The sequence below is a fragment of the Diabrotica virgifera genome, chromosome 5 (genome assembly GCF_917563875.1).
Source record: "Diabrotica virgifera virgifera chromosome 5, PGI_DIABVI_V3a".
Lineage (NCBI taxonomy): Eukaryota > Metazoa > Arthropoda > Insecta > Coleoptera > Chrysomelidae > Diabrotica > Diabrotica virgifera.
In genome coordinates this window covers 135467072-135493830 of record NC_065447.1, presented here as the reverse complement: position 1 = coordinate 135493830, position 26759 = coordinate 135467072, and the positions used below count along the sequence as shown (strand labels likewise).

Here is a 26759-nt window from a genome sequence, read left to right as displayed (position 1 = left end):
TCCGCTGAAAAATTGCTGGAGCCGTTTTCAAACCAAATGGGAGGCAAGTCCACTGGAAATGGCCGTCTTGTGTCACAAATGCTGTTTTTCTTTATCTTGTACTCTCATTGGAATTGACCAGAAGGCTGAATTTATGTCTAAAGTAGAAAAGTATTTACAATTTCTGGTGTTTACCATTAAGTCCTCGATCAGTGGAAAAGGTTGCGATTGGGGAACAACGATTTTATTTAGTTCCCTAAAATATATGCAGAAACCATATAGAAAGACCAGACTTTCTATCCTCTCCTTTTTTGTATGCTATTGTCACTGGAGCCGCAAATGGACTATATGATTCTTCAATTAAATTATTCTTCAAAATTTCTGCTATCTGACTTTCTATCTCTTTTCTATCTTCAATGGTACATCTATATTGACGTTTGGAGCAGTAGGTATTTATTTAAAACTAAGTCAATATGAGCTTCATACTTTCTTATAGTACCTACATCATATTTGTCTTTAGCAAATGCTGGTTTATATTTATTAATCAATTGTTCAATTTCTGATTGCTGATTTAAATCTAAATGATTAATTGCTATTTCAAAATTATCAGTATTTATACTCTCATTAAAAATTATTTCATATTTGAATATAATATCATTAATCTTTTCTTTAGATGAATTTAAATATATGTTACCTGGAAACTCAGGAATGCTTACATTATCAATAGTTGACAAATTTTCAATTTCTTTAGAGCTGTTGCATTGTGTGATCCTTAAATCCTCATTTTGAATTAATCTAAAACTTTTAATACAATCTAACCCAATTAAGAAATCATAATTGAAATTTTCATCATCTACAATAAATAGGTACATCCATTTTTTTTCAATGTCATAGATTTTTATTTTAAGTGTTACATACCATTTGTTTTTTTCACACCATTAATTGTCCTCAAGTTTACTATTTGAAGGTCACCTCTATTATGGGCCTTTATCTGTAATAATTTTGCATTAAACAATGATACATTTGATCCTGAGTCATATACTCCATAGATCTCTAAAGTATTATTTAATAGTAACTTGATTCTAATTAGTGGTGGAATTAACAGTTTTTTGGATTTGTTTCGTTTAATTCTAATTCTAGTTTATGGTTGTTGACAGTTCTTACCTCTTGATTTTTCGGAACTTCACTTTTGCTTCTGAACCAGCAACTTGATTCCAGATGGTAACGTAAACCTTTTCCTTCTTTTTCACAAATTTTGCAGGCTTGTTTTTTCTTAAAGTGTATTTCTTTTTTTTTAAGTCTTCATTTTTATTAAGTGTTCTAGACCTCTAATTTCATTGAAGAGATCTTCCGTTTCTTTCAAAGTGTCTCTATCAATTCTATCAGCTATATAATTTGGGAGTCCAATAGCTATCAAATCAATCATAATTTTTTTATTCAATGACTTGTTTATTTGTAGTAAGAGTCTTTCCTTTTTAAGAGCATATATATTCTAATAAAGAACCATTCATGTATTTGAACTCAAATGCATACCTCACTGGAGTCCACGCTTTGTCTACATAGGTGTCACAAAATTTGTTTTTCCATTCATCCCAATCAGAATTTATTGAATATTTTATAAGCATTGACTTGTACCAATCCACACATGATCCTTCTAAAAATAGTCTTAGAATTCCAATGTTTTCAGTATTTTGATCTATTTGCAATCTTGTGCACTCATTTTCAAATGTTTCCATCCATTGTAAAACATTCATATTTTTACGTGTAAATTTTTTATCACAAATTGTTCTGATACTTTTTTTATTAAAGGATTCAATACATTGTTTTTCATTTGACTTTGATACTCTCTCTAAGATCTGTTCTAACGTATCTAGTGAGATACTAGGTGTGGATGTTATAGATTCTCTCCCTTGAATACTTTGTTGTTCTAAGAGAAAATCATTGAATTGTATATTCCCATCTTCGTCCATATAAACTTTTAAAATATTTTCATCTTCGATCCAAACTTTTCTTGTAGTGCCTCGTTTTTTTAGAGCCCGTTTTACTTTCTGAAAAGCTGCTGAAGCGTCGTCTGGATTTTTTGATGATAGGAAATATTTTGCATATCATTTGCATATCATTTTAAGCTTCGCAGATGACACTGCGATCCTATACTCTGCTGACACTTGGATCAATTTAAAGCTTAAAATGGAAAAGGACCTAGGAAATATTATAGATATATTCAGTCATAAACTACTCACGGTAAATATTGAAAAAACACTGTATGTACCATTTACCAGTTATAAAAGTGGCTTACCCGATTATAACTCGTTGATTATAGTAAATCTAATGATTAACAGTGCAAGTAGTACAAAGTATTTAGGAATTCAGATTGATTCATATCTTCGCTGGGATAAGCACATAAATCAAACTTGCAAAACTTTAAGATGTCTTTTATATAAATTTAGATATCTACAAAGTATATTAGATATCCATCATCTAAAAATTATTTATTTCTCCTTAGTAGAGTCACGTCTAAGGTATGGAATTCTTAGTTGGGGTGGCATTGCAAATACGCACCTAAAGCAATTGAACATTATACAAAGAAAAATATTAAAAATTATTTACAATAAAAAACTATGGCACAGTACCGACGATCTGTTTATTGAAGCTCAAGTGTTAGATATAAGACAATTGTTTGTACTTGCAATGTTGACTCACCTATATAAAAATAAACAGTTACTTGTACCACTAGAACACACATACGATACCAGAAGTAGAGCACAGCCCTTTATTAGAACAAACTTAACAAAGAAAGTAGTTGGACAAAGAAACTTTGAATACCTTCAAATAAAAATATATAATTTGCTTCCTCAAACATACAAAACCTACTCAATAACTATAAATTCCTGTAAATTAATAAAGTGCATATTTCAGAGGTATTTAAAAATAAATAATAGAAAAATGTTTAACCATCTTTTTGAATAAATGAATAACATAAACCTGTAAACCTATAATTAAACACAAAAAGAAACAAATAAAAAAATAAACGCTCAAAAATTGATGAACTTCACTTCATATCATGTTCTTTTTATTTATATTAATTTGTATTGTACCTATATGTAAAATTTTACTTCCTAATAATAATTATTGATATATCCAACACAATATAATAATTGTTATGTTGTATATCCAACACAACTACACTAAATTGGCCCATGCACAACTTAATTGTTTTAATGGGTTCTATGGTTTGTTTGCGTTGAATACATAACTACATACCTAAAACAGATCTATAGATATTGTATTGCATCACAATAATTATATATATATATATATATATATATATATATATATATATATATATATATATATATATATTTTTATATGTGTATATTTTTCAAGTAAATAAACGTTATTATTATTATATTATTAGATATTGAAAAAATTTCATTTTCCTCAGCCTCAATCGAGGTGATGGTAATGATATTTGTTTTTGTATCAGTCTGCAATGATTTAACGGTAAATTCAAATCTCAGTTTTGCCATTTTATAATGAAAAATTATTATATTTCCATTAGCCAAAAAGGTTGTTTACCCTCGTAAGGCGGTAAATACTTAGATTCTTACGTAAACAACGGTGCGGGGCGCATTTGCCCCCCATCTGTATATCCATTTTTTTATATGTGAACGTCGGGGAAATTGATTTGAAAGATGATTAGGACTTGTTTATTATATTATGAAACATAATTTTACAAACAAAGTATGAACCTACTCATTTCTTCTTTAAAAAAATTATTATCGTTGCAAGACAAACACATGAAATTTTCCATAAGGTGAGCAACACAAAGTTTTTACACTTAATACAGTTATGCCGAGACTTTGGACCTTTTTTCTCTGACATAAGTAACACCGACCTTCTCCTGTAACTCTGTAGCTCCAGGTGGAACATCAGAAACGTCCAATTCAGGATACGAAATTTTCATCATTTCCACCCTACAGTCATTTTTCCAAAAAAACCAAGTAAACGCAAAGAGTTTTAAATGCTGTAATATGTGGAATGCGTTTGGAATTGAATTTAATGCGAATAAAAAAATGGAAAAAAATCAAAAAAATTTATTAAAAAAAAAGGTGAGAAAAACGAGGCCTGGGCTGCAGCTGCACCCCTCACCGCCTTACGAGGGTTAACCGTCAAACTTTTGGTGAATAAAAACTTAATTCTGTTTCTCTCTGTAAGACAAGGAACTTTATTATTTTATGTACATTATTAACGATTTACAAATACATTACCTGTAAGAATAGAAACAACATTTAAAGCTTATATACTAGATTCTAGTTTATTCTAAACAGGTAACAAATATTATTTCAATAATGGAACATAATTAATTGTCACTGTCAAAACATCTCACAAGTCATAAGTCAACATAAAAATAAGAAGAACATAATGTTTTGACAGTGGCGTAACAAAATGAGAATATAAATAGATATTAAAGAAAAAATAAATAATAGTTTTTCTTTACATACATAGAGTTAAAGTTTTAGAATATTTTAAAAAATAATGATTTTCGTAGCGACCTTAACTGAAAACTGTTTAGTCCAGGGTAATAAGGTTTTTTCCATGACACTCGAGCAGCCAGGGTACTGAACCAATTTTTTCGGCAGGTAATACCTATAAGAGCAAATTGTAACTATTTCCTGCGTAGGTTCTGGCGGCCATTTTTATTTATAAACATTAAGTGTCAAAAAATGGCATTTTTCCTTTTTTTTCAAATCAATGGAAAACAGTGAAAATTATGGTTTTTTAGTACAAATATCTTTGAGATTATGGAAAAAGCTTTAAAATGACGTACTACAAGGTTTGATATACTCATTTATTGTTAATATAATTGCGAAAAAAGTCGGAATTGCAAAAAAAATTTATTTCGCAATATCTATTGTAAAAATTAGTATACAGCTTTGAAATTTTTGTCATATAAGTGTTCTTTAGTGCTTAATATGTGATAAAAATTTCAAAGTGATCATTGAATTGTTTAAACTTTATTCAAATTGTTTATCCCAGAGAGCATTTTTTTGCAATAACATAAGTCAGAAAAAAATGACGTTAGAACCATTCCACAGATATCAAATGAAAGAGCATGAGTTATGTTTTCAACTTTGTTTAACAAAAGCGAATAAAAAATGCATTTATTAGTAATAAATAATTATGCAAAAGTATCGCAAATCTTTCCTTATAAACTTTTTATTTTGTTATATAAGAAATTATATATATTTATTACAATTGTTTATCAATTATGATATAAATAACATTACTTGGTAGTTGTGCACTTAAAACAGGGTAAAAAAGTTCATTGTTTTTTGGAAAAAGTTATTCAAAAAGTTTATAAGGAAAGATTTACGATACTTTTTCATAATTATTTATCACTAATAAATGCATTTTTTATTCGCTTTTTTTAAACCAAGTTAAAAATATAGCTCATGATCTTCCATTTGCCACCTGTTGAATGGTTCTAACGTCATTTTTTTCTGACTTATGTTATTGCAAAAAAAATGCTCTCTGAGATAAACAATTCGAATAAAATTTAAACAATTGAATGAATCGCTTTGAAATTTTTATCATATATTAAGCACCAAAGAACCCTTATTTGACAAAAGTTTTAAACCTGTACACTAATTTTTACAACAGTTATTGCGAAAACAGTTTTTTTTTGCAATTCAGACCTTTTTTCGCAATTATATTAACAATAAATGAGTATATCAAACTTTGTAGTACGTCATTTTAAAGCTTTTTCCATAATCTCAAAGATATTTGTACTAAAAAAATCATAAGTTTCACTGTTTTCCATTGATTTGAAAAAAAAAGGAAAAATGCCATTTTTTGACAGTTAATTGTATATAAATAAAAGTGGCCGCCAGATCCTACGCAGGAAATAGTTACAATTTGTTCCTATAGGTCATAGGTATTACTTGTCGAAAAACGCTTCAGTACCCTGGCTGCTGAAGTGTCACGAACAGGGTATATTTTTGTCTTATTACCCTGGCCTAGTTTGCATGAAGAGTGGTGCAGTGGTACTTTGCAATATTATCTTCGTTAATAATGGACCAATTTCAATGTTTCTTTTTAGTTTATGGTAGCTTATAAAAATAGTAACATCTAAATGTCACTTTTAACAATAAATGTTCGTCAATTTGTTATAAACAATTTTTTTTCAAATTTTTTTCTCTCCCTCTCTTGTCGTTTCCCCATTACTGAGGATCGTGATTTCTTCCAATATTCCTAACAATGTTTCTCCATTGGTGTCTATCTTCAGCTGCTCTAAGAGCTTCGCTGAATGAGAATGAATGAATGAATTAATAGAATGAATTTTTTTCTCTAGATTTTGTAAATGAAGTTGACACAAAAGATTTTTTATAAAAAAATAATACTGAATTTGCATTAAAAATTTGTTAAAGAATTTTTTCTTTGTACAATAATATTAAAATAAAAAAAAACACTGTACAATTTTATATACGGAGAGGGGCTAAATTATGGAATAAATTCATTTTCTCTAAAATGGACGACTTTGGATAAAAATCCCGAAATAGGTCGATTTTTATTTTTAAATTACAATTTTTTGGCATATATTTCTTACTAGTGACGTCATTCATCTAAGCGTGATGACGTAATCGACTTTTTTAAATGGGAATAGGAGTCGTGTGGCACCTCATTTGAAAGGGTGTTCAATTCTATATTCAGTAATATAAACAATAATATCATTATTTATACAGGGTGATCAAAAAAATAATTTTTGGATTAAATTTATTGAAATTAAATCATGTAATCGAATGAACTATCTTTTAGTAAAATCGTCCCAGGAATGCAACTCATCAATATTGGCAATATCATTTTAAAGTCTTTGACTTTAAAATGTATAATAAATGTCTGAATTGCCGATATAAATGAGTCAGATTAAATTATGTATTAGAAGAATTTTTTACTAAGCAACAACATTTTTGTTTAATTTAGTATCTATTATTTTGTATTTTGACAACGACACCCGACTTGGACGTCGAAACGTTAATAAAATCATTTTTTTTGTTAAATTGTGGCTTATTTCCCATTAAAAATAGTTGATTATAAATTTATTGAAGCAAAAAGAAGAATGTATGTAATTTATTTAACTCAAAATACATTGTACTGCTGTCAGTAAATAGAAGAAAAAAAATGTTCATTTCATAAATAATAGTAGATTATACCACGAGTCAATAATGATGGCTATTATTCCCGAGGAATATTTACGAACCGAGCCGCGTTAGCGGCGAGGGAGTAACATTCCGAGGGAATGAGAGCCATTATTGCGAGTAGTATACTCTACTTTATCTACGACAAATTAATTAATTTAAGATTTTTAATGAACAACTTTATTTGTTAAAAACATTAAAATTAGTAATAGTACAATTAATAAACTGAATTGGTTGAGAATTATCATTAACTTTAGTAGAGTTTTTAATACAAATATTTGGGAATTGCTGTAGAACAAGAAGATGGTACATTACTGTTTATCTCTTTAGCGATAGTATCTGCTGTAGTTGCCTTGTTTCTCATAGACTGATCAATGTATCCTTCAGCTATATATATCTTCATGCTGTTGCTGTAGCTAGTTCTACAATTTCTGGTGGTGTACAATTAAAAGATTCTTCATTTTCGTCCATCTCAACACAAACTGTCAAATATACTATTCGTTTGACAGTGACACTTTTTGAGGTTGATTATTTTGTTTCCGTGGTGAATTTTGTGATTGTTGTGCCAGAGGGATTAATAGCTATTAATCCCGCATTATTAATCCCTAAGGGATTATTATATGGCATTATATTGCAAACACCACAAGTATAATACATATATTATGTATCAGTCGTAGATAAACATTAGTTTTCGCCTAAATTAAATCACAAACAGCCTCCCTTCTACCTATTGGCAGTTTGAACATTTAATTTAAGCGAAAAGCAATGATTATTTGCCAAATAAACATTTTGTTCCAGTTTCTGACAGCGATAGAAAGTGGTAACCGGTGAATTGCTCGAATGCAATTGCTAGACAATCAATTGCTCGGCATGAAAATTGCTCGAATAAAAAAGAAAATTATATATCTAAAATATTTATTCACAATAATACAAAATATAGACATAAGAAATATTCTTGACGTAGGACAAATTATGTGATATTCCACGTATATAATCGTATATTAATTTATGCTGAAAAAGTATTTATTACAAATTTAAAATATCTTTGAACTTTTAAAATAATAAGAAAAATAAAGGTTTTGATTTTCTCTCTGTATGATAATTAATTAGGGATTATAAAATTTCCAGGTATTAGGGAAAGATTAAAATCATTAAATAACCATTAACATGTTTACCCATTAGCAATGTTTCTTTATTGGGCATGTGTTATTATAATTATTTTGCATTGTTGTGAATAAATATTTTAGATATATAATTCTCTTTTTTATTCGAGCAATTTGTATTTCGAGCAATTTTCATGTTGAGCAATTGATTATCGTGCAATTGATTTCGAGCAATTGCATTCGAGCAATTGACCTAGAACAATAGAAAGTATTTTGAGTTAAATAAATTGCATACATTCTTCTTTTTTCGTCAATTGATTTAATTCAAAAATTATTTTTTTGGTCACCCTGTATAAATATTGATATTAATATTTATATTACTGAATAGAGAATTGAACACCCGTTCAAATGAGGTGCCACACGACCCCTATTCCCATTTAAAGAAATCATCCATTACGTCATCACGCTCAGATGGATGGCGTCACTAGTATGAAATATATGCCAAAAATTGTAATTTAAAAACAAAAATCGATAAGTTTCGGAATTTTTCTACAAAGTCGTCCATTTTAGACAAAAAATTATTCCATAATTTAGCCCCTCTCTGTATGTTTTTTACATTTAGTTTTAAAATCTTTTTAACAGACAATACACTAAAAATTGTGTATATATTTGTTTATTTTTATTCACTTATATACATATATTTATATAGAGGTTGTCCTCCATTTTTTTATATATTATAGTTTGTAGGTATTCACATCATCTTTGCGAAATTTTGCCAATGATTTGTACAAAGAAAAAGTTTTTATGATTATTTAACAAAATTTGTTTTAATACTCTTTTGTGAGTATCTTTGTGCCAAATTTTATTTATCAAATTACTAGACAAAAAAAATTTTGAAAAAAAATTGTTTATAACTAGTTAATGATTATTTATGGCAAAAAGGGTCATACAGATGCTATTATTTTTATATGCTACCCCAGAGTAAAAGAAAACATTGAAATTGGCCCATTTTAACGGAGATATTGGAAACTACTCCTCCGCCAATTTTCAGACAAAATATTTTCATTTAAGGTGCTACGAATATCATCATTTTTCAAAATATTGTACAATTTTTATTATGTGTGTAAATGACATTGTTAAGTATTAAGGTTAATAGATGTACTCACGTTCTTTTAAATGTCAATATTGATAAATAAACAAATGATGAATTTTTAAACTGGGAAAAGCTATCTCGGTGAAAAATGCTTTTAAAACATTTTTATTCTTTTGTGAATATGTCAAAAATTACCAAGAAAACGAATATCGAAAAATAAAAATTTTTAATCCCGGCGATGTTATTAAAAAAATAAGTTTTAAACAAATTACACCAATTTCAAACGGAATTTTGGAGTGGTCTTTAATTGAAATGTTGATTTGTCAATACATTTATGGAAAATATACATAAAAGCAAAACAAATAAGACCTTCTTAAAAACTTGTATACCCTACCGGCAACAACCGCGTTTTTGCAATTTAAAAAATGGTAATTTTTTATAAACAAATTAAATATCTCATAAACAACACAACTCGAAATTTATCAACCAATTTTTTTATCAATTTATAGTGATATCATAGCGCAACTTTTTCTGCGAAACAAAATAATTTATAGTGCTTATTTATATTGGAAATAATATTTTTTGGAAATTTGTTTCTAATTTTGATTTACAATTATTTAAATAAATTAAGGGTCAAATTTAATTTAGTAAGTCTCATATAATAGACTGTTTCTTCATCTTTGCAGAAAAAAATTGTAAAATCCGTAATAAAATTACGAATTACCAGCAGTTAAAAAAGTAAATTTTGTGCAAAAATTACCCATTTTTAATTATTTAAACAATGCTCCCTCATATGAATCATATACTTTCTTGAAAATATCTTTTGTTTGGATCTAAACTTTGATAAAAAATTTATTCCAATCTGTACAGAATTACATTTTGATTTACATGTATTGTAATTTTATGTGATCGGTCTATATAGTGGAGTCACTTAAGGTTTTCACCTCCGATTTCGTTGAACCTCCATATATTTTCATGAAAATTGGTGAGTAGTTAGAGGATACCTCAAGCAAGAAAGGTGACATGACGCAAACTTGCGCTTTTACCTTGGCGGTGGAAGCCACCCCTTCTCGGTGGTAAAAATTATTTTAACAAAAATAATACCATAAATCGATATAGGGACAAATTCTAAACAAAATTTGTTATATAAAGTTATTAATATAAATCTATGTTTTTTGAGTTATTGACGATCAAAGATTTTATTTTTTCGTAAAAAAAATACATCTTTTAAAGCTGCTTTTTACCTATAACTCAAGCACTATAAGCTTTTACAAAAAAGTAATTATTACCAAAATTGAAGATAATAATAAATTGAATACACCCCTCACTTAGAAATAAACTAATGTTAATTCAAAGTGAGTTACGGGTAATTGAATGTAATTTTTTTTCGACGAGTACTTAAATCTAAGTAGTCAAGCTTAAATAACGGGAAAACGATGCATTTTATGAAATATACCAACTTACAACTTGTCAAAGCACTTTGAATTACCTATCAAATGAGCTGCAGAAGAAGATCACAGCATTAAAATTAAGCAAGTTATGATGAAAATAAGAGAACCCTTTATGATGAAAATTTATAGTAATCCTTAAAATGATTTCTTTATATTAGCATTAGTAATGATTTCAATAATTTTGACCGATATAGAATGCAAATTTTTGAAAAAAAAAATATAATTTAAAAAACTCAGAATTTTTAAAATTATCGTAATTTTCATTTTCTTTTGATAATATCTCCAAAAATACTCAATATTCGCAAGAAATGATAGCCAAATTTTAGTTTTTTCTTTATCAAATATTTTACCATTTTTTATTTCTGTAAGGTAAAAAATAACCGAGATAGAAACGTTTAAAGCTTAAATTTTGCTGCGAGAACCATGTAACTGGGGCCATTTAACCTTTTATTTTTTTTTTAATTAAGGGGATTAAAGATTACATTCAACGTTGTTTAATAGCCATTGGAATTAACTTTCAAATGGTTTTTAGGTGAATCTGATATCCTAAAAATTAACGGAGTGATTAAAAAAAACAATAATATTTTTCGGAAAAAATTTTAAAAGATAAATTTTAAAAAATTGTTGGAGCATAAATTTTAATGCTATTAACTTGTTCGAGGACTCATTTGATAAATATTTCTAAGTACTTTAACAAATGTGTAATAAGTTTATGTTATAAAATGCGTCATTTTCCCGTTATTTAAGATTGAATACTTAGATTTGGGTACTCGCCGAAAAAAATATACATTCAATTACCCAAACTCATTTTCAGTTAACATTAAAAAGTTTTTCTGCTAAGGGGTTGATTTAGTTTTTTATTAGTCAATTTTCAATATTGGTAATAATAACTTTTTTGTAAAAACTTACAGTTTTTGAGTTATTTATGAAAAATCGGTTAAAAACATGCATTTTTCTCACGAAAAATTAAAATCTTTGATCTTTGATAACCCAAAAAGTTTTAATTTATTTTTTTAACTTTATATCAGAAATTTTGCTTAGAATTTGTCCCTCTATTGAATTATGGGATTATTTTTAATAAAATAATTTTCACCCTCAGAAGGGGTGGCACTCACCCCCAGGGTAATAGCGCAAGTTGGCACCATATCACCTTTGTTCCTTGAGATATCCTCTAACCACTCACTAATTTTCATGCAAATCGATGGAGGTTGAACGAAATCGGAGGTAATAGCTCATATTCAGTGACTGCACTAATATTGCGAACCATCAAAGCTTTTGTTGAAAAACCGACAGAAGTTAGATCGTGGTGAGCCGTGCGCCACTTGAAAACACGTACTAATCTGACGAACATGCTGCGCACGAGCGGCTCGCACACCGAGCGGAGCGCATATGTATACGTGCCTTTGCAGTTCGTATAAACTAGCGCATAACATAAACGGTAACCTCAAGCAGATACTTAGTTCGCCAAATGTGTACAGTGCTCTAATAGACTTTCTAAAAGATTGCAGATTATACCATCGTATATAAAAATATTGTTTTTCTTTAAAAAAAAACAAAGATTGTAACAACTGTATTTTTACCAAATCTACTGTATTTATCTCAAGGAATAATAAATACTCCATACGTTTTTGTACCCGTGTCAATGGGTATAGCTGTCGAGACACGATAATTTCCATAAAAAAAAGTACTTAAATTTTTTTTTTAATAAAATAATTAAATGGGAAAAATCGAATTTATTGCTGGTCCGTATTATTTCTATTATTCATTATTGCAATATGGATCTAGGGTTTATACATAAAATTAAATATAGTTATCTAAACTTAATTACTAATATTCTTCATATTGGGTAGATGGCTGCGGTGACGGCCGTCTTTGTTGGAGAGAAATGTTAATTTCTTCTGGAGATCTGTAAACTTGTTGAGGTCTCAAAGTTGTTGGTGAAACATATTGGAAGCGTGGTTGTCCAGTTACACGAATCTAAACATTATGTTTTTTGTTAAAAGAAATAAAAAAAATGTAAATAATATAATATTATTATACAGGGTGATTCATTAAAAATGTTTAATCTCTGAGTTATAGATTCTAGACCTCAAAATAAATATAATGATTCTACCAACAAACCTTATATTACAATATTGCTAGTTTCCGAGATGCTACTTACGAGTTTTTAAAGTTTAAATAGTATATGGATTTTAAGTTTCACAATACAGTGTAACCCCGATAAGTCGGCCTCCGATAACCCGGACCGATTTTCATGAGACAAAACACATTCTTTCACTTTGACTGGGTTTTTTTACCAAGAAATAAACTGTATATGTATACAACTGTACGTAATTTAGATGAACTGTGCATATTATGCATTTCATGTATGGGCCATTCCACGAACATACGAATGTTTTGGATTACTTCGACAACGAATATTTTAATGTGCAACATAAGAACTACGAAAGTAAATGGCGCTAATAATTATTCCAATAAACAACAATGTAATTTGCAATTTACTTTCGTTCTTTTTATTTTGCACAGTAAAATATTCGTTGTCGAAGTAATCCAAAACAGGCGTATGTTCGTGGAATAGGGTATAGGTCTGGATCCCGCGTATGAAAAAAAAGTTAATTAATAACAAGCTGAAAATTTGTTAATACCTTAAGGGCACCCAAAGTCCCATTTAATGACAATGTTAACATTATGTCATATAGATCTGTAACCAAAGCACTTAGAGACCTAATTTTTGTTTTATTTTGAAACTACATGTATTGTTTAGTCCCGCGTAGATTTTTGTAAAGTTAGAGTTAAAGAAACATTTGTTTTAAAATTTTTTAAAATACTCTTACAAAAAAACCCAATATGCGGGACTAGATATTATCTATCTACAATTACTGTAAAAATTTGGACCTTTTATCATCTCAGGAAACAAAGATATCTGACATCAAAAGTTAGAAACCTAGTATTCGGGAAATCGCAAAAACATAAAACACTCTAATAGGCTATAAAGCTACCGGTACACGGTAAGTTGAGTGCAGACGTTCAGAAAACAAATAGTTTTGTAACCATGGATATCTTATACTATAATGTGTTATATATCGTTGGAAAGAGAAGATTTCAGAGAATAATTTTTAATCATAACCCAAAAAAGTTAAAAAGTTAAATTTTCGGACTTTGGGTGCCCTTAAGGGTGTTTAGTCGAAAAAACTTTGATATATAGGAATACTGGAACAGGGGAAGTTTTAATTGTGGAACAAGTTAAAAGTTTGGAACGGTCAGACCACGAGAAGGTCACATGTATTTTGTCCGACAGAACTTCCATTTGCTTTGTTACCATTTCATTAAACTCTCATGCAAAAATCAGGCTGCTATTTATCACCAAATGGGAATTATAATGAGTGGAACACGTATAATATGTCAAATGACAGGAATTGTGACAGGTAATAAATAGCAGTCTGATTTTTGCCTAAGAGTTTAATGAAAGGGTAACAAATCAATTGGAAGTTCTGTCGGACAAAACACATGTGACGTTTTCGTGGTCTGACCGTTCAAAATTTTTTACCTGTTCCACAATTAAAACTTCCCCTGTTCCAGTGTTCCCATATATCAAGGTTTGTCGGACTAGACACCCTTAAGCTATTAACAAATTTTCAACTTGCTATTAATCAACATTTTTTTCATACGCGGGATCCAGACCTAATGTTTTTGCAACTATAATGTGTATTTGTTTATTATTTATATGTGTTTTATTAATAATTGTTACCATATTCTCCGGTTAAACCGGATTTTCGATAACCCGGATCGGCTTCGATCCCGATTAATCCGACTTATCGAGGTTCCACTATAATTTCGAACCTACATATATTTTCACAATGTCTATTTAGAATTTGCAATTTTACGTTTTTTTAGCGTGAGAATTACTAATTTAGACTCTAATTTAGCATTGCTTATAGAGGGGCTAATTACAATTGGTTGTAGTTAGTAAATCAAAACCAATTTTTTTAACTGCTTTAATTTTTCTTTAATATTGCGTTTAATTAGTGGTACCACAATAATAATTTATTTGGAACGTACACAAACATTTAAAGGGTTTAAGGGAACAAAACCTCCATAAAATTTGTATGGTGCTCACAAATGTCACTGTTATTTTTTTAAGATGTTCCTACCATAAGAATGCCATATGATGTTCATTTTCAATAAAAAATCTCTAATAGTTTAACTTCAAAGGGCTGTAAGTTGTTTTATTTAATCATTTGAACTAAGGTAAGTTAGGTTCAATCGAACTATTCTTGGTCGCAGAATCTGTGATTTAATTTATGACCTGCCTACTTGTTACACCCTGTATGTACAGCGTTTCTACAGTCGGAAAAATAATATATTATGAGAAACTTTTTTATTATTAATTTTACGAAAAAAGTGATTCTTCATAAAAAGTTCTGCATGGTCTAAAATCTAAGATTCAACCATCAAATATCAAATTGTATTAACATTATACGAGGTATGTCAAAAATATTGAATTTCGTTCAGAAGTAAAGTACTTTTATTTTTCTCAATATCGAAAATTCTTATTATGAAAAGTTCTTCGGAATTAAAAACTATTATCAAATATGCAATTACAGAATTGCAAATTTTGCATTTTTTTAATTATGGCTACTCAAAATCGTTTTTATTGATTACACATACACATACTTATGATTACTCTTTTATTATTACCTTTACGAAAAAAAGTTATTCTTGATAAAGAGCTTTGTATATTCTAAGATGCAACCATCACATATCAATTTTTATCAATTTTACACGAGGTCTGTCAAAAAATATTAATTTCGCTGTAAAGTACCTTTATAGTTCACAATATTTAAATTAGAAGGATATAGTTGCATATTGAAACATAGTTTTTAATTCTAAACAACTTTTCATAATATCAATTTTCAATATTTTGAAAAATAAAGGTACTTTACTCTTGAACAAAGTTCATATTTTTTGAGATACCTCATATAACATTAATACAGTTTGATAGCTGATAGTTGTGTCTTAGGTCTTAGAATATACAGAGCTTTTTATAAAGAATAACTTTTTTCGTAAAATTAATAAAAATATTATCCTATGTGAAATAAATAAACGAAAATAATTAGAAGTATATAATTACTATTTAATAGTAGTTTTTAATTCCAAACAACCCTTCGTAATAAGAATTTCCGACATTGAGAAACGTAAAGCTACTTTACTCTTGAGCAATATTCATATATTTTGACATAGGTACTTCGTATAATATAGATAAAATTTGATATCTGATGGTTGAATGGTATTTTATTTTATATTTGAAATATTTTAACTTCCCTATCACAAGAATGTAAAGGTTTGTTATATTATACAGGGTATTATAAAATTATAACCAATTTTTTATGAAAATCGTAACGAGTTCAACTACCTGTTTAAATAAAAATAAGCACAACAGCAATGGTTTATTGATGTCATTTTGCTAATTTTCTTTATATCGAATAGATGGTGAGTCAAAAGGCAAGTAAGGTACGTATCCAGCTTCACAGAGTGGATACGTTGGTGCTCACCAAGGTTCATAGATAGGGGGTAGGTTGTCTCGTAACTATGTTGGCGGAAGCGAGGGGGAGGGGAATATCTACGTCACTCGTACGACAAAGTCTAATTTGACAGTTGTTTGTGGTTGTATTTCCGTATATTTTTGTGGAATTTTCTTATAGGTAATATCGTTGATTTGTTTAATATTTGTTGAGTTTTTAAGTATATAAGGACAATATTACTATAAATACTAATTTAGGTCCTATACAAAGGCAGTATAATGACATGTGAAGTGTGTTTTCGTAGCCGTGATATAAAGGTTAGTTTAACAATAATTATAATATGTAGTTTTGTATAATAATGAAATGCTTTTTAGATGAGTGGCGGTAACATTTGTAGCATAGCTATATGTAAAAGCAAAAAGCAACTCCAAAATTCCTGAACCAGATGGAAATAAAATAATGGTTTTCTTACATTTCTCAAATACCTTAACATTATCAAACAATGGGTAGGTAATAAAATGTTGCCGTAAAGATGAATGGGCCTCTAAACATAAGAAAATATGTAGCAAACACTTCCTCGTGTCTGAATATGTTAATACAGTAGAGCGTCGATTATCCGAACGTCGATCAACCGAACGACCGCTTATCCGAACTCCCGACTTGTGTTAAAACTCGATTGAAAATGCCTAAGCGTACGCGTATTGTCCTTTCTATGAAAAATAAACACGAGATTAACAAACGGTTAGAGGGAGGTGAATCTGCAGCCAATTTATCCAATGAATACAAAGTTGGTAGGCTGGTAAGACGGGCGTATATTAGTTCGCTCCGGGCGGCGCGCGGCGGTCAGATTTTAATACCCTACAGAAAAGGGGCATAGGTAAGTTCGCTCCGGCCATATATTTCTTAGAAAAGATAGTTGAATAATGTCTTTACTGGGTACACAATGAATAATAATGAATAACCAGGGTCAGCTTAAATAGATAGTGTTGCCTTCATAAAGCAGGTACTTTGATACATTTTATTAATAAAAGTTTTAATAAATACTTCTCACACTTTGTATTTTTCTAATACGACAATACTATCATTGTTTAAAAGAATGAGTCTTCTTAAACAATGCTACTATATAACACCACTTCTTACTTAAAAATATATTAAACTTATAACGATAAGATATAACTTATAAGATATTCAAATTGACACTTATGTAAAAATACGAAGTTCGGTGAAACCAAAAAAAGTGTACCGAAAAGTACTTCTAGAGCGCCAAAAATTTGTTAATCACAAAATAGAGGAATTAAAGCAAAACAAAATTAGTAGATTTGATTTTGTCAAATGTATTTCACTTAGATTTCTAGCAAAATAAATGCCTCGTTTTAATTTATATTTGTTTAATTTTGTAATGGTAGAGGATATCTCATACCTATTATGTTAGTTTTTACACTTGTATTGCTTTCTTATTATATCTGGGTGATTCGCCAAAATAGACGGCAATTTCGAGGTAGAGAAATTTAATTTAAAACATGGTTTAGAATTAGTTCATTTTTAAATATTTTTTATAAAATGAGCTATTCAACTTGCCCATGATACCAGCAGAGATCATTTTTAAATATTTTCCGAAAAACCGAAATGTGACTTCAGAGTTGACTAAGTGTCAACGGTGTTGACGTAATTCTCTGTTAATTGAAATTTATGATCGTAACAATTAAATAAAAACTGGTATGTAATAAAACTATACAAAACACTTCCATTTTGATATAAATTACTACAGAAAAACATGAAAAATAGGTAAAATATCAATTGCGTCGGAGTTGATTTAGACCGGCCTTCGTGTTGACAAAATTTTCCAATATGTAGCTGTGTCTTTTCCGTTAAACTTCAAAAATCTAATCTGCTCTTGAACACAATGTTGGCATTTCCTTTCTACACATTCTTCTGTCTCTTCTCCATTTTCTCCATTTCAACATAATTATTTGTTATCCGCTTCCACACATGAGCTCCATGTTTTCACATAATGTGCCTACATAGACAGCAGATGTCTCTTTTATCAACATTAGAGAAGACTACCCAAAATGGTATATTCTTACAGAAATAAGCATAGCTGGATAAAAAATTACTTTCTTTCATAAAATCTTTATTTAACGATTTTGGGGGCTTTCGCCTTCATTTTTCCGTCGTACTCCAGTGTATACGAGCCATTTTCTATAAAAAGAAGATAATTACCAAACTGACCGAAACATCTTGACAGCTTACCCAGTAACCCTTTTCCTATATCCGACTAAATTTAAATTGTATTTTTTTAGTTTAAGAATGACCATTCACACACTTTAAACAACTTCGAGGCACGTTCGTCAACTCCGAGGAAGGACTGGGCTTCGGAGTTGATTGCTTCGGTGTTGATGATTTCGTACATTTTTAATTCTACTTTCTACAAAATATTAAAAATAATTCTGCTTTATTCATCGTGTGTCAAAAAAACTTTATAGCGCATACTTAGAAGAAAAACATATTAAAAAATTAGCAAAATTAAGCTTTTACGAAGGCTTCGGTGTTGACTGTATAAAAACATACGCTTAGCTTAAGACACCTTGAAAAATTTTCTATCGCTTAACGATATTATGTTCGTCCACTTTCTTCCACAATTTGGGTTAGACTGAAGCGTTCCTCTCTTGTCAAGCTGCCTGCCATACAGTATAGTGCAGTTTGGCCTAAATTTTCATATATTTTCATGAGGCCTCGGTGTTGATGTACAAAGTTGGTTACAGTTTTTAGTAGTAGATTTTTATGGTTTAATTTTAAAAATGAAAATTATTAATTTGACAGTTTTAAATTACATTGGGTTTTTAATTAATTATTGATAAAATAATCTGCACTTTTGTAACTTTTCAGTGTGTAATACTATAAAACAGATCAAATACCAAGGTGGGTTACAGCCTCGGAGTTGATATTTTGACATTAAAATTGCATGGAATGCTTGTAAAAATACTTTTTTTAATTAATGTTAAGTGGCGTACATTCATCTATTGTATAACTTAACTTTGGCAACACAATTTGAAACACAGTATGTAAAGGATTTAAGAAAAAAGCGAGTTACACAATATGCCGCCTATTTTGGCGAACCACCCATCTATATTTTAGAATAAGCACAAAAATTATTTCAGTAATAATTTTTAAAAACAACTCAAAATTTCTAATCTAATTTCTAATTCAATCATTAACATTTTTCAAAATATAGTAATGAGCGCGCTAATAACCGGCAAAATAACGCAAAATATGGAAATATTAAGTTGTGAGATAAATTGAAATAAAACTAGTGGAGATGAGAAATTTAGCGATAGAACCTATAAATTTACATTACATTTATTATTTCCCACCTTTAGACGTATCAGACGAGTTTGACAACTACCGCTGTGACAGTGACAGTTTTAGTTGACATCCTCATCTAATACGTCTAAAGGTGGGAAACAGTGAATCGAATGTAAATTTATAGGTTTTATTCGCTAAATTTCCCAATTCTATTGGTTTCGCTTCTTTTTATCTCACAATTTAATATGTTTTCCATCTTTTGCATTATTTTGCCGGTTATTAGCGCGCTCATCACTGTATAGAAAAAAATTTAGTGTAAATAAAATAATTATTATTAGCCCAGTAAAGGAACGTGAAATCCGGCTATAGGTACCGTGTAATATTTAGTGTCACCACTGAATTGCATGAACATTTGAATTTACGTTCTACTTACCACCGCGAAGTTGGACTTATGCGGTTGGTTGCTTTTACTTGGGGGCTGAAAGTCTCGGGTGTGAAAAAACATACATTTAAAATATGGCCGGAAATAGATAAATTGACTAATTATAAGCAACTGTTGTGTTCTATAGAGTTTTTTAAAGTCAATATTTTTCGAGTTATCTGCGAGTGAAAATGTTTATTTTATTATTGTTCAACAAAAAAACACATTTTTGGACGATATTTCGCAAATAACCAGAAAGTAAATATTTTATCGAAAAAAATATTCTCAGCCAAAATGTATTTTTGGAACACATTTTCCATAGGAACATATTTTTCATAAGCTACCTGCAACTCTTCTTTTGCTGGGTTTGTACCTACACTTCATGAATATACTGTTTTTCATTTTAGTATAGGCTATATTTTCGCTAAGAATTTTTTTTTTCGATAAAATACTTATTGTTTCAGTTATTTGAAAAAAACCGTCTGAAAACGTGTTATTTTTTGTTGTCTAAAAATAAACATTTTTGATGTTATTCAAATCAAACAAGAAGTGAAACAATTATTGACTTCTTTAAAAAAACTACATAGTACAAAAGTTACATAGAAGTAGTCAACTTATCCATTTCTGGACTTATTTGAAACGTATAATTTTTCGCCCTCGTTTGCGTTATTTTGCCGGTTATTAGCGCGCTTATCACTGTATTTATATAAATAGGTAACCACCAATATTTTATATAATTCCTAACATAATATACAAAAGTCACAGTACCAATTTTCCTGATATTAATTTTCCTAGAATAGAATAGATAAATACTTAATCCGCTTAACCACGGGAGCGAACTAGGTTATGGTTTTCGGAGCGAACTAGTATGTAATTAAGAGGGTTTTTTGACCATGGGAGCGAACTAGTGTGCTCCGGGTAAGACGGATAAAAAACAAAAGATACATGTAACTTTATGTTCCGGCTTAATTCTTCTGAGGGATCCACAAATCGTAATATGATACAACTTGCCTTAAACACAGATTTAGATGATGCTGTATATAAGCGGTTTACTCAAAGAGATCCCGGGGAAAACCTATTCCTTTTCCCTAAATCCCAGGGAGCTTTAGCTTTGTTACATATAGTTTATGCTGCCAAACTGACACCGAAAATCAAATTTTATATTTTTTAATCAATTCTGAAATAGGTACTTTGTTAGGCACATGATTAAAAAACACGTTACCCAGCCGCTCGTAAACGGGTAGAATTGCTTCGGCAAAAGAAAATTCAAGATTTTTAATGCTTAAAAAAATCTTCATTTTGTTGCAAATTTTTTGTTTAATTTCTATCCTATTTGTCACTAAAGATATACATGGATGTATGTAAAGATGTATGTAAATAAGGCTTTCATTTGCCTATGGAAAAATAGTACTGCTATATCAATACAGTTCGATTATCCAAAAAAATCGATTTTTCAAACACCCCTGTCCCCCAATTAGTTCGGATAATCGACGCTCTACTGTATTATGTTTTGCTTTTTGAATTTTAATCTAATAATAAATAATTATTTGTATTATTCGTTCTTTTGTTGTCGCATACCACTAAAAATAATAAAAATGCTGCACATTCCACGAAAAACATATATAAGTAATTAACCTACATATTAGTATTTTTGCTTTTAAACTTTTTTTATTTTTTTTGTGGGTTTTGTGCGAATTAAACTGTTTTGTCCATTTAAAACACACATAATAAGTGGTAAATCAATTCTAGTTTTTTGTCAGCAGACTATTGATTTTTAAGGGAAAAAATGGATATAATTACCAATATAAGAACCACTTAATACACTTATACCCAAGAAAATTCCAAAATATATTGCAAAACTTAAGTTTTTGAACCATTTATTAGCATTGAAACTTATGATAATTTTAAAATTGTCGTACGGGTGACGTATTCCCGCCTTTAAAAAGCGAACATTTGATTAGTCTAAAGTTACGAGACAACCTATGCAATAATCTATTAACCTGGGGTGCTCGCCGCTCTTAGTTCACCCTCTTCGATTCAACCGGTTTGCGGTTTATATGTAGGGGAGCGCATGCGCATGCCGTATAGATTTGAGCAGCTACACGGAGCACGGAGCACCAACGTATGGATACGTACCTTAAGAGAGGAAAACGAAATAAATGTGTTGCTGGCGGTTACTGAAAATCCACATACAAGTATACGAAATATTTCCAAAGAAAAAGAAGTAAATTACTACTTTGTGCAAAGAATTCTTGCAAAAAAACAGAATGCACCCTTACCTTTCTTTACCACATAGTGACACACAGTCAATCTAGACGGTCGCTGACTGGATCCCTCGTATGAAAAAAAAGTTGATGAATAGCAAGCTGAAAATTTGCTAATAGCTTAAGGGTGTCTAGTCGGACAAATTTTGATATATGGAAACACTGGAACAGGGGCAGTTTTAATTGTGGCACAGGTTAAAAATTTGAAACGGTCAGACCACGATAACGGAACATTTATTTTGTCCGACAGAACAGACTTAAACTCTCCGAACAGAGATTAAACTCTCATGCAAAAATCAGATTGCTATTTATCACCAAATGGGCGTTTTAATGAGTGGAACATGTAGAATATGTCAAATGACAGGAATTACGACAGGTGATAAATAGCAGTCTGATTTTTGCATGAGAGTTTAATCTCTGTTCGGAAAGTTTAGGTCTGTTCTGTCGTACAAAATAAATGTACCGTTTTCGTGGTCTGACCGTTCCAAATTTTTAACCTGTTCCACAATTAAAACTGCCCCTGTTCCAATGTTCCCATATATCAAAGTTTATCTGACTAGACACCCTTAAGCTATTAGCAAATTTTCAGCTTGCTATTAATCAACTTTTTTTTTCATACGCGGGATCCAGACCTATGAACGTGTGGGGGGTATTATTGGTAACTATGTCGTAGGATCATATTTTTTTATGAAAATCTAAAGGTGAAATGTATCTAGATTTTTCGGTGAATCAATTGCCTATATTGTTGGAAAACATTCCACTTCGTATACTTACGTGAAAAATATGGCTTTTGCATGACGGTTCTCCTGTTCACCATAATGCACTGATTCAAGGTGAACTTGGCGATGGGTTTCCAGATGGATTGAAAGAAATGGACCAGTAGCGTGGCTACACAAATTACGAGAATTTAATAAAATGGACTCATTTTTTTGGGGTTACGTTAAAATAGTTATTTATGAAACAGTTCGTGACGTATGTTTTTTGCGAACTCACGCGATGCTTAGAGCACGAGCGACAGCGGGGCGAGTGCTATACATCGCGTAAGTTCGCAAAAAGTACTTCACTCACAGTTTCATACATTTTATCTACGATAAACAAATAAAAAAGCTGTAACTCTTCGTCACTGGAATTCATTTCTATTTTACAATTTTTAGAACTTTGACATTTTAAAAATTCTAACTTCTTTCAAACCACAAAACTGTCAAATCTTTTGTTGTAATTTATTACTCACATGTCATCACCATGACAACGCGAAAGTTAAGGTTATTTGATTATATGAAAATGTGCCAAAAAACAGGGCGAAAAAGTAAATCCCATTTAAAATACATTGTTACTTCACGCACACTTTAAATCCTTCACTGCTATCTATAATCACAGTTTTCACAAACTAAAAACTTATACATAATATATTATGAGATAAAGTAGATAAATAAACTTTATAAAATACTTCCAAAAACAGGGGAGGTTTTAATTTTTTCAGAAATGTTGTATATTGTGTTAGTGTTTTTTTTTGTAAAATTTATTACTAAAATTATATTTCTGCCTTTAGTTGTTACATTTACATACCAAAAGGTTGTATTTTGTGATTGTGTTTTTTTTTGTAAAAATTATTACCAATAAATTATTTATCTTTCTTGGTTTGCTACATTATTACATTGATTACCAGATTGATTATCAGTAATCGTAAACTGTCAGTTGCAGTAATGGTTTATTTACAATTTGGAAAAATTTAGACAATTAATAATTTGCTCTGAGAAATTATAATATCTCAAAAACTAATATTAGACATAGGGAATATTATATAAGAATTAAAGTACAGTAATGGTTTTTTTTTCGATAGTGACATAAAATATACGGTGTTCTATTTAAAATTACCGCGAAAATAATGTACTTGCGTTTTCACTCAACATATATTCGATATAAAGAAGATTAGCAATAAAAGTCATTTTTAAAAATTTTGACAATCACTAAAAAAATTTGTCATCAATAAATCATTGCTACTGTGCTTATTTTTGTTTCTACAGGGAGTTAAACTTGTTACGATTTTCATAATACATTGGTTATAACTTTGTAAATACCCAGTATAACATAACATAACACACCATTATATTTTTGTGATGGGAAAGTTAGGAAGATTTCGAATATAAAATAAAATATAAGGTGTTTCATTAAAAAAAAACAAAAGTTTGGTCTGCCACTACGTTATAGAACACCCTGTAACATTCTAACTAATTTTATAATACAAAGCTCAAAGTTGGCTATACTTTTTGTTATTAACTTTTATTGCTATCCATTACGATAGCGGATATTCTGAGCTTTATCACACTAATCAATCACTCTGTATATTGCTTCAGTCCTGACCCCACCCCCCCCCCCGGAGGGAGTGTAGTGATCTCTCCACAGATCTCTGTCTCTGGTCCAGCGGTTCTCAACCTTTTTTACTCAATGACGCACTAACGTACTCCTTACAGATTCGCGACACCCTTATATATGTAGAAATTTTTGCTAGTGAGTACAGATGAATATATTAAGCATATTATTTTTTATTTCGTAAGAACATAACAAGCAAAAAACAAAACAGAAAGAATACATAAAATTAGTTTGAAATTTGACCCTGATGACTTTTGCAAAGTATATCTATCCGAGGACGAATTGTAGACAGACACACTTTCAGCTCACTGTCCATATCAAGTAGTCGAGACGGGTAGCTAGATCTTATATTTTTCATCGCAGAAAATGCAGATTCACATAAGTACGAGGTCGAAAACGGCAGTAAAAGGGATACTGCTTTCTTTGCTAATGCTGGGTATTCATTCTTAACTGAAATCCAAAAAACATCCGGAGCTACTTCTCTAAATTTTGATTTTACTGTGTCAGAATACACTTCAATAAGTTGTTTCTTTTCAGAACAGGTTAATTCTGCCTTGCTTATGTTGTTCTCGTCAAGTGCAATCAACCATTCACAGTTAGCACTCAAGGCAGAGGGAAAGTATTTAGTTGTCCCTTCTTGCAACTTACATAAGTGCTCTTTTATGCTCTCCTTTAGTAGAGTCTGTTCTTCAGATTTCAAATTAATTAAAGTTATAGAGGTTCCGAGAAACTGGAGAAACGCAGTCAAATCGTTTTTTTTTTCTATATCCGAGTTCCAGAATGTAAGTTTTTTGGAGAACTCACTTATTTTATCAGTTGATGATATTATGGTTTCCTTTCGTCCTTGCATAGTTGAATTCAAAGAATTTAGCTTATTAAAAATATCAGAAAGGTAAGCCAACTAGCACACCAAAGAGGGTTTTTAAGATTTTCACAAAAATCACTTTGGCCATCTTCTGTTTTAAAAAATTCGAGTAGTTCGTCTTTAAGTTCTAAAACTCTGTTTAGTATTTTTCCTTTCGAAAGCCAACGAATTTTACTATGAAATAACAAGACTTTATGATCTGCGCCCATGTCTTTACAAAGTTTCTCAAACACGCTTGATTTCACCGGACGAGTTTTGATATAGTTGATCATAGAAACAACAGTATGAATAACTTCACCCAGTTAGCTTCCATCCGTAGTTTTTACTACCAGAGCTTCTCGATGTAAAAATCAATGAGTAATTACTATCAACTGGTTTATCTTTAGTGCGAAACTTATAAATCCTTCGACATTTCCCGTCATTGCAGCAGCACCATCTGTACATATACATATCGCAAATCGCAATACAATCCGTCCGTCCACTTAAGTCCGTGATCCTGAAAGAAGGTGTCAACAGTAGAAAATATATCAGCTCCAGTGGTTGTTGTTGGATGGTTGGGTGGGAAAAAAATGGTTGAATGCATGATTGGTATATTATAACAAGTAAAAAAATATAAATAAAAATATCGTATTCGTAAATCTCGCGACACACCTGATAGGTTCTTCCGGCACACCAGTGTGTCGCGACACGGTGGTTGAGAACCGCTGCTCTGGTCATTTCTTTTAACACTTTGTGCACCGGGTAGCAATGGAGAAAACCTGCTCCAGATCCCGCGTTAAATTTTATCCAATGTATAGTTATGAATAATTTTAATATGTAACGAGTTGATGATGAAATTTAATATGTAACGAATTAATATTTAACTATACACCACATCGACAAACTAAAACCTAATCTCATGGATCCCATAATTATAAATAAGGAACCGGTATGTCCAATATACTGGGCGCCGGTCGTCAAGGTGTTAACTCATGCATAGGTCTTTTGCATATTCCTGTAATTTGATCGATCCATCTTGTTGGGGATCTTCCTTCTGATCTTCGGCCTTCCACCTTCCCTTGTAATAATAAGCCTTTTCATGTTTACTTTGAGTTCAGCTTCACATCAGGCTTCAATTTGTCTGTCTTTACGATGAAATTACTATTACAAGTTCTCTTTTCCTCCTTTTCTTGTTTTGGCGATTTGCCTCCCA

The 26759-nt window shown here is 30.3% G+C and overlaps 1 protein-coding gene across 6 annotated transcripts in view; it reads right to left on the bottom strand.

Annotated features, from left to right (window-relative positions):
• LOC114338951 (uncharacterized) overlaps positions 1-26759 on the bottom strand; it is a 296642-nt gene that overhangs the window by 57904 nt on the left and 211979 nt on the right. For 4 of the 6 annotated variants that reach the window (XM_050650332.1, XM_050650331.1, XM_050650333.1 and 1 more), the window contains exon 6: positions 12541-12799. The exons of 1 other annotated variant lie outside the window; for it this stretch is intronic. In XM_050650332.1, the coding sequence (XP_050506289.1) occupies positions 12650-12799 (150 nt within the window). In that variant the 3' untranslated portion in view covers positions 12541-12649. Of the gene's footprint in view, positions 1-12540; positions 12800-23145; positions 23221-26759 lie in introns of those variants that run through there. One more of the 6 variants, XM_050650334.1, reaches the window with a different exon arrangement.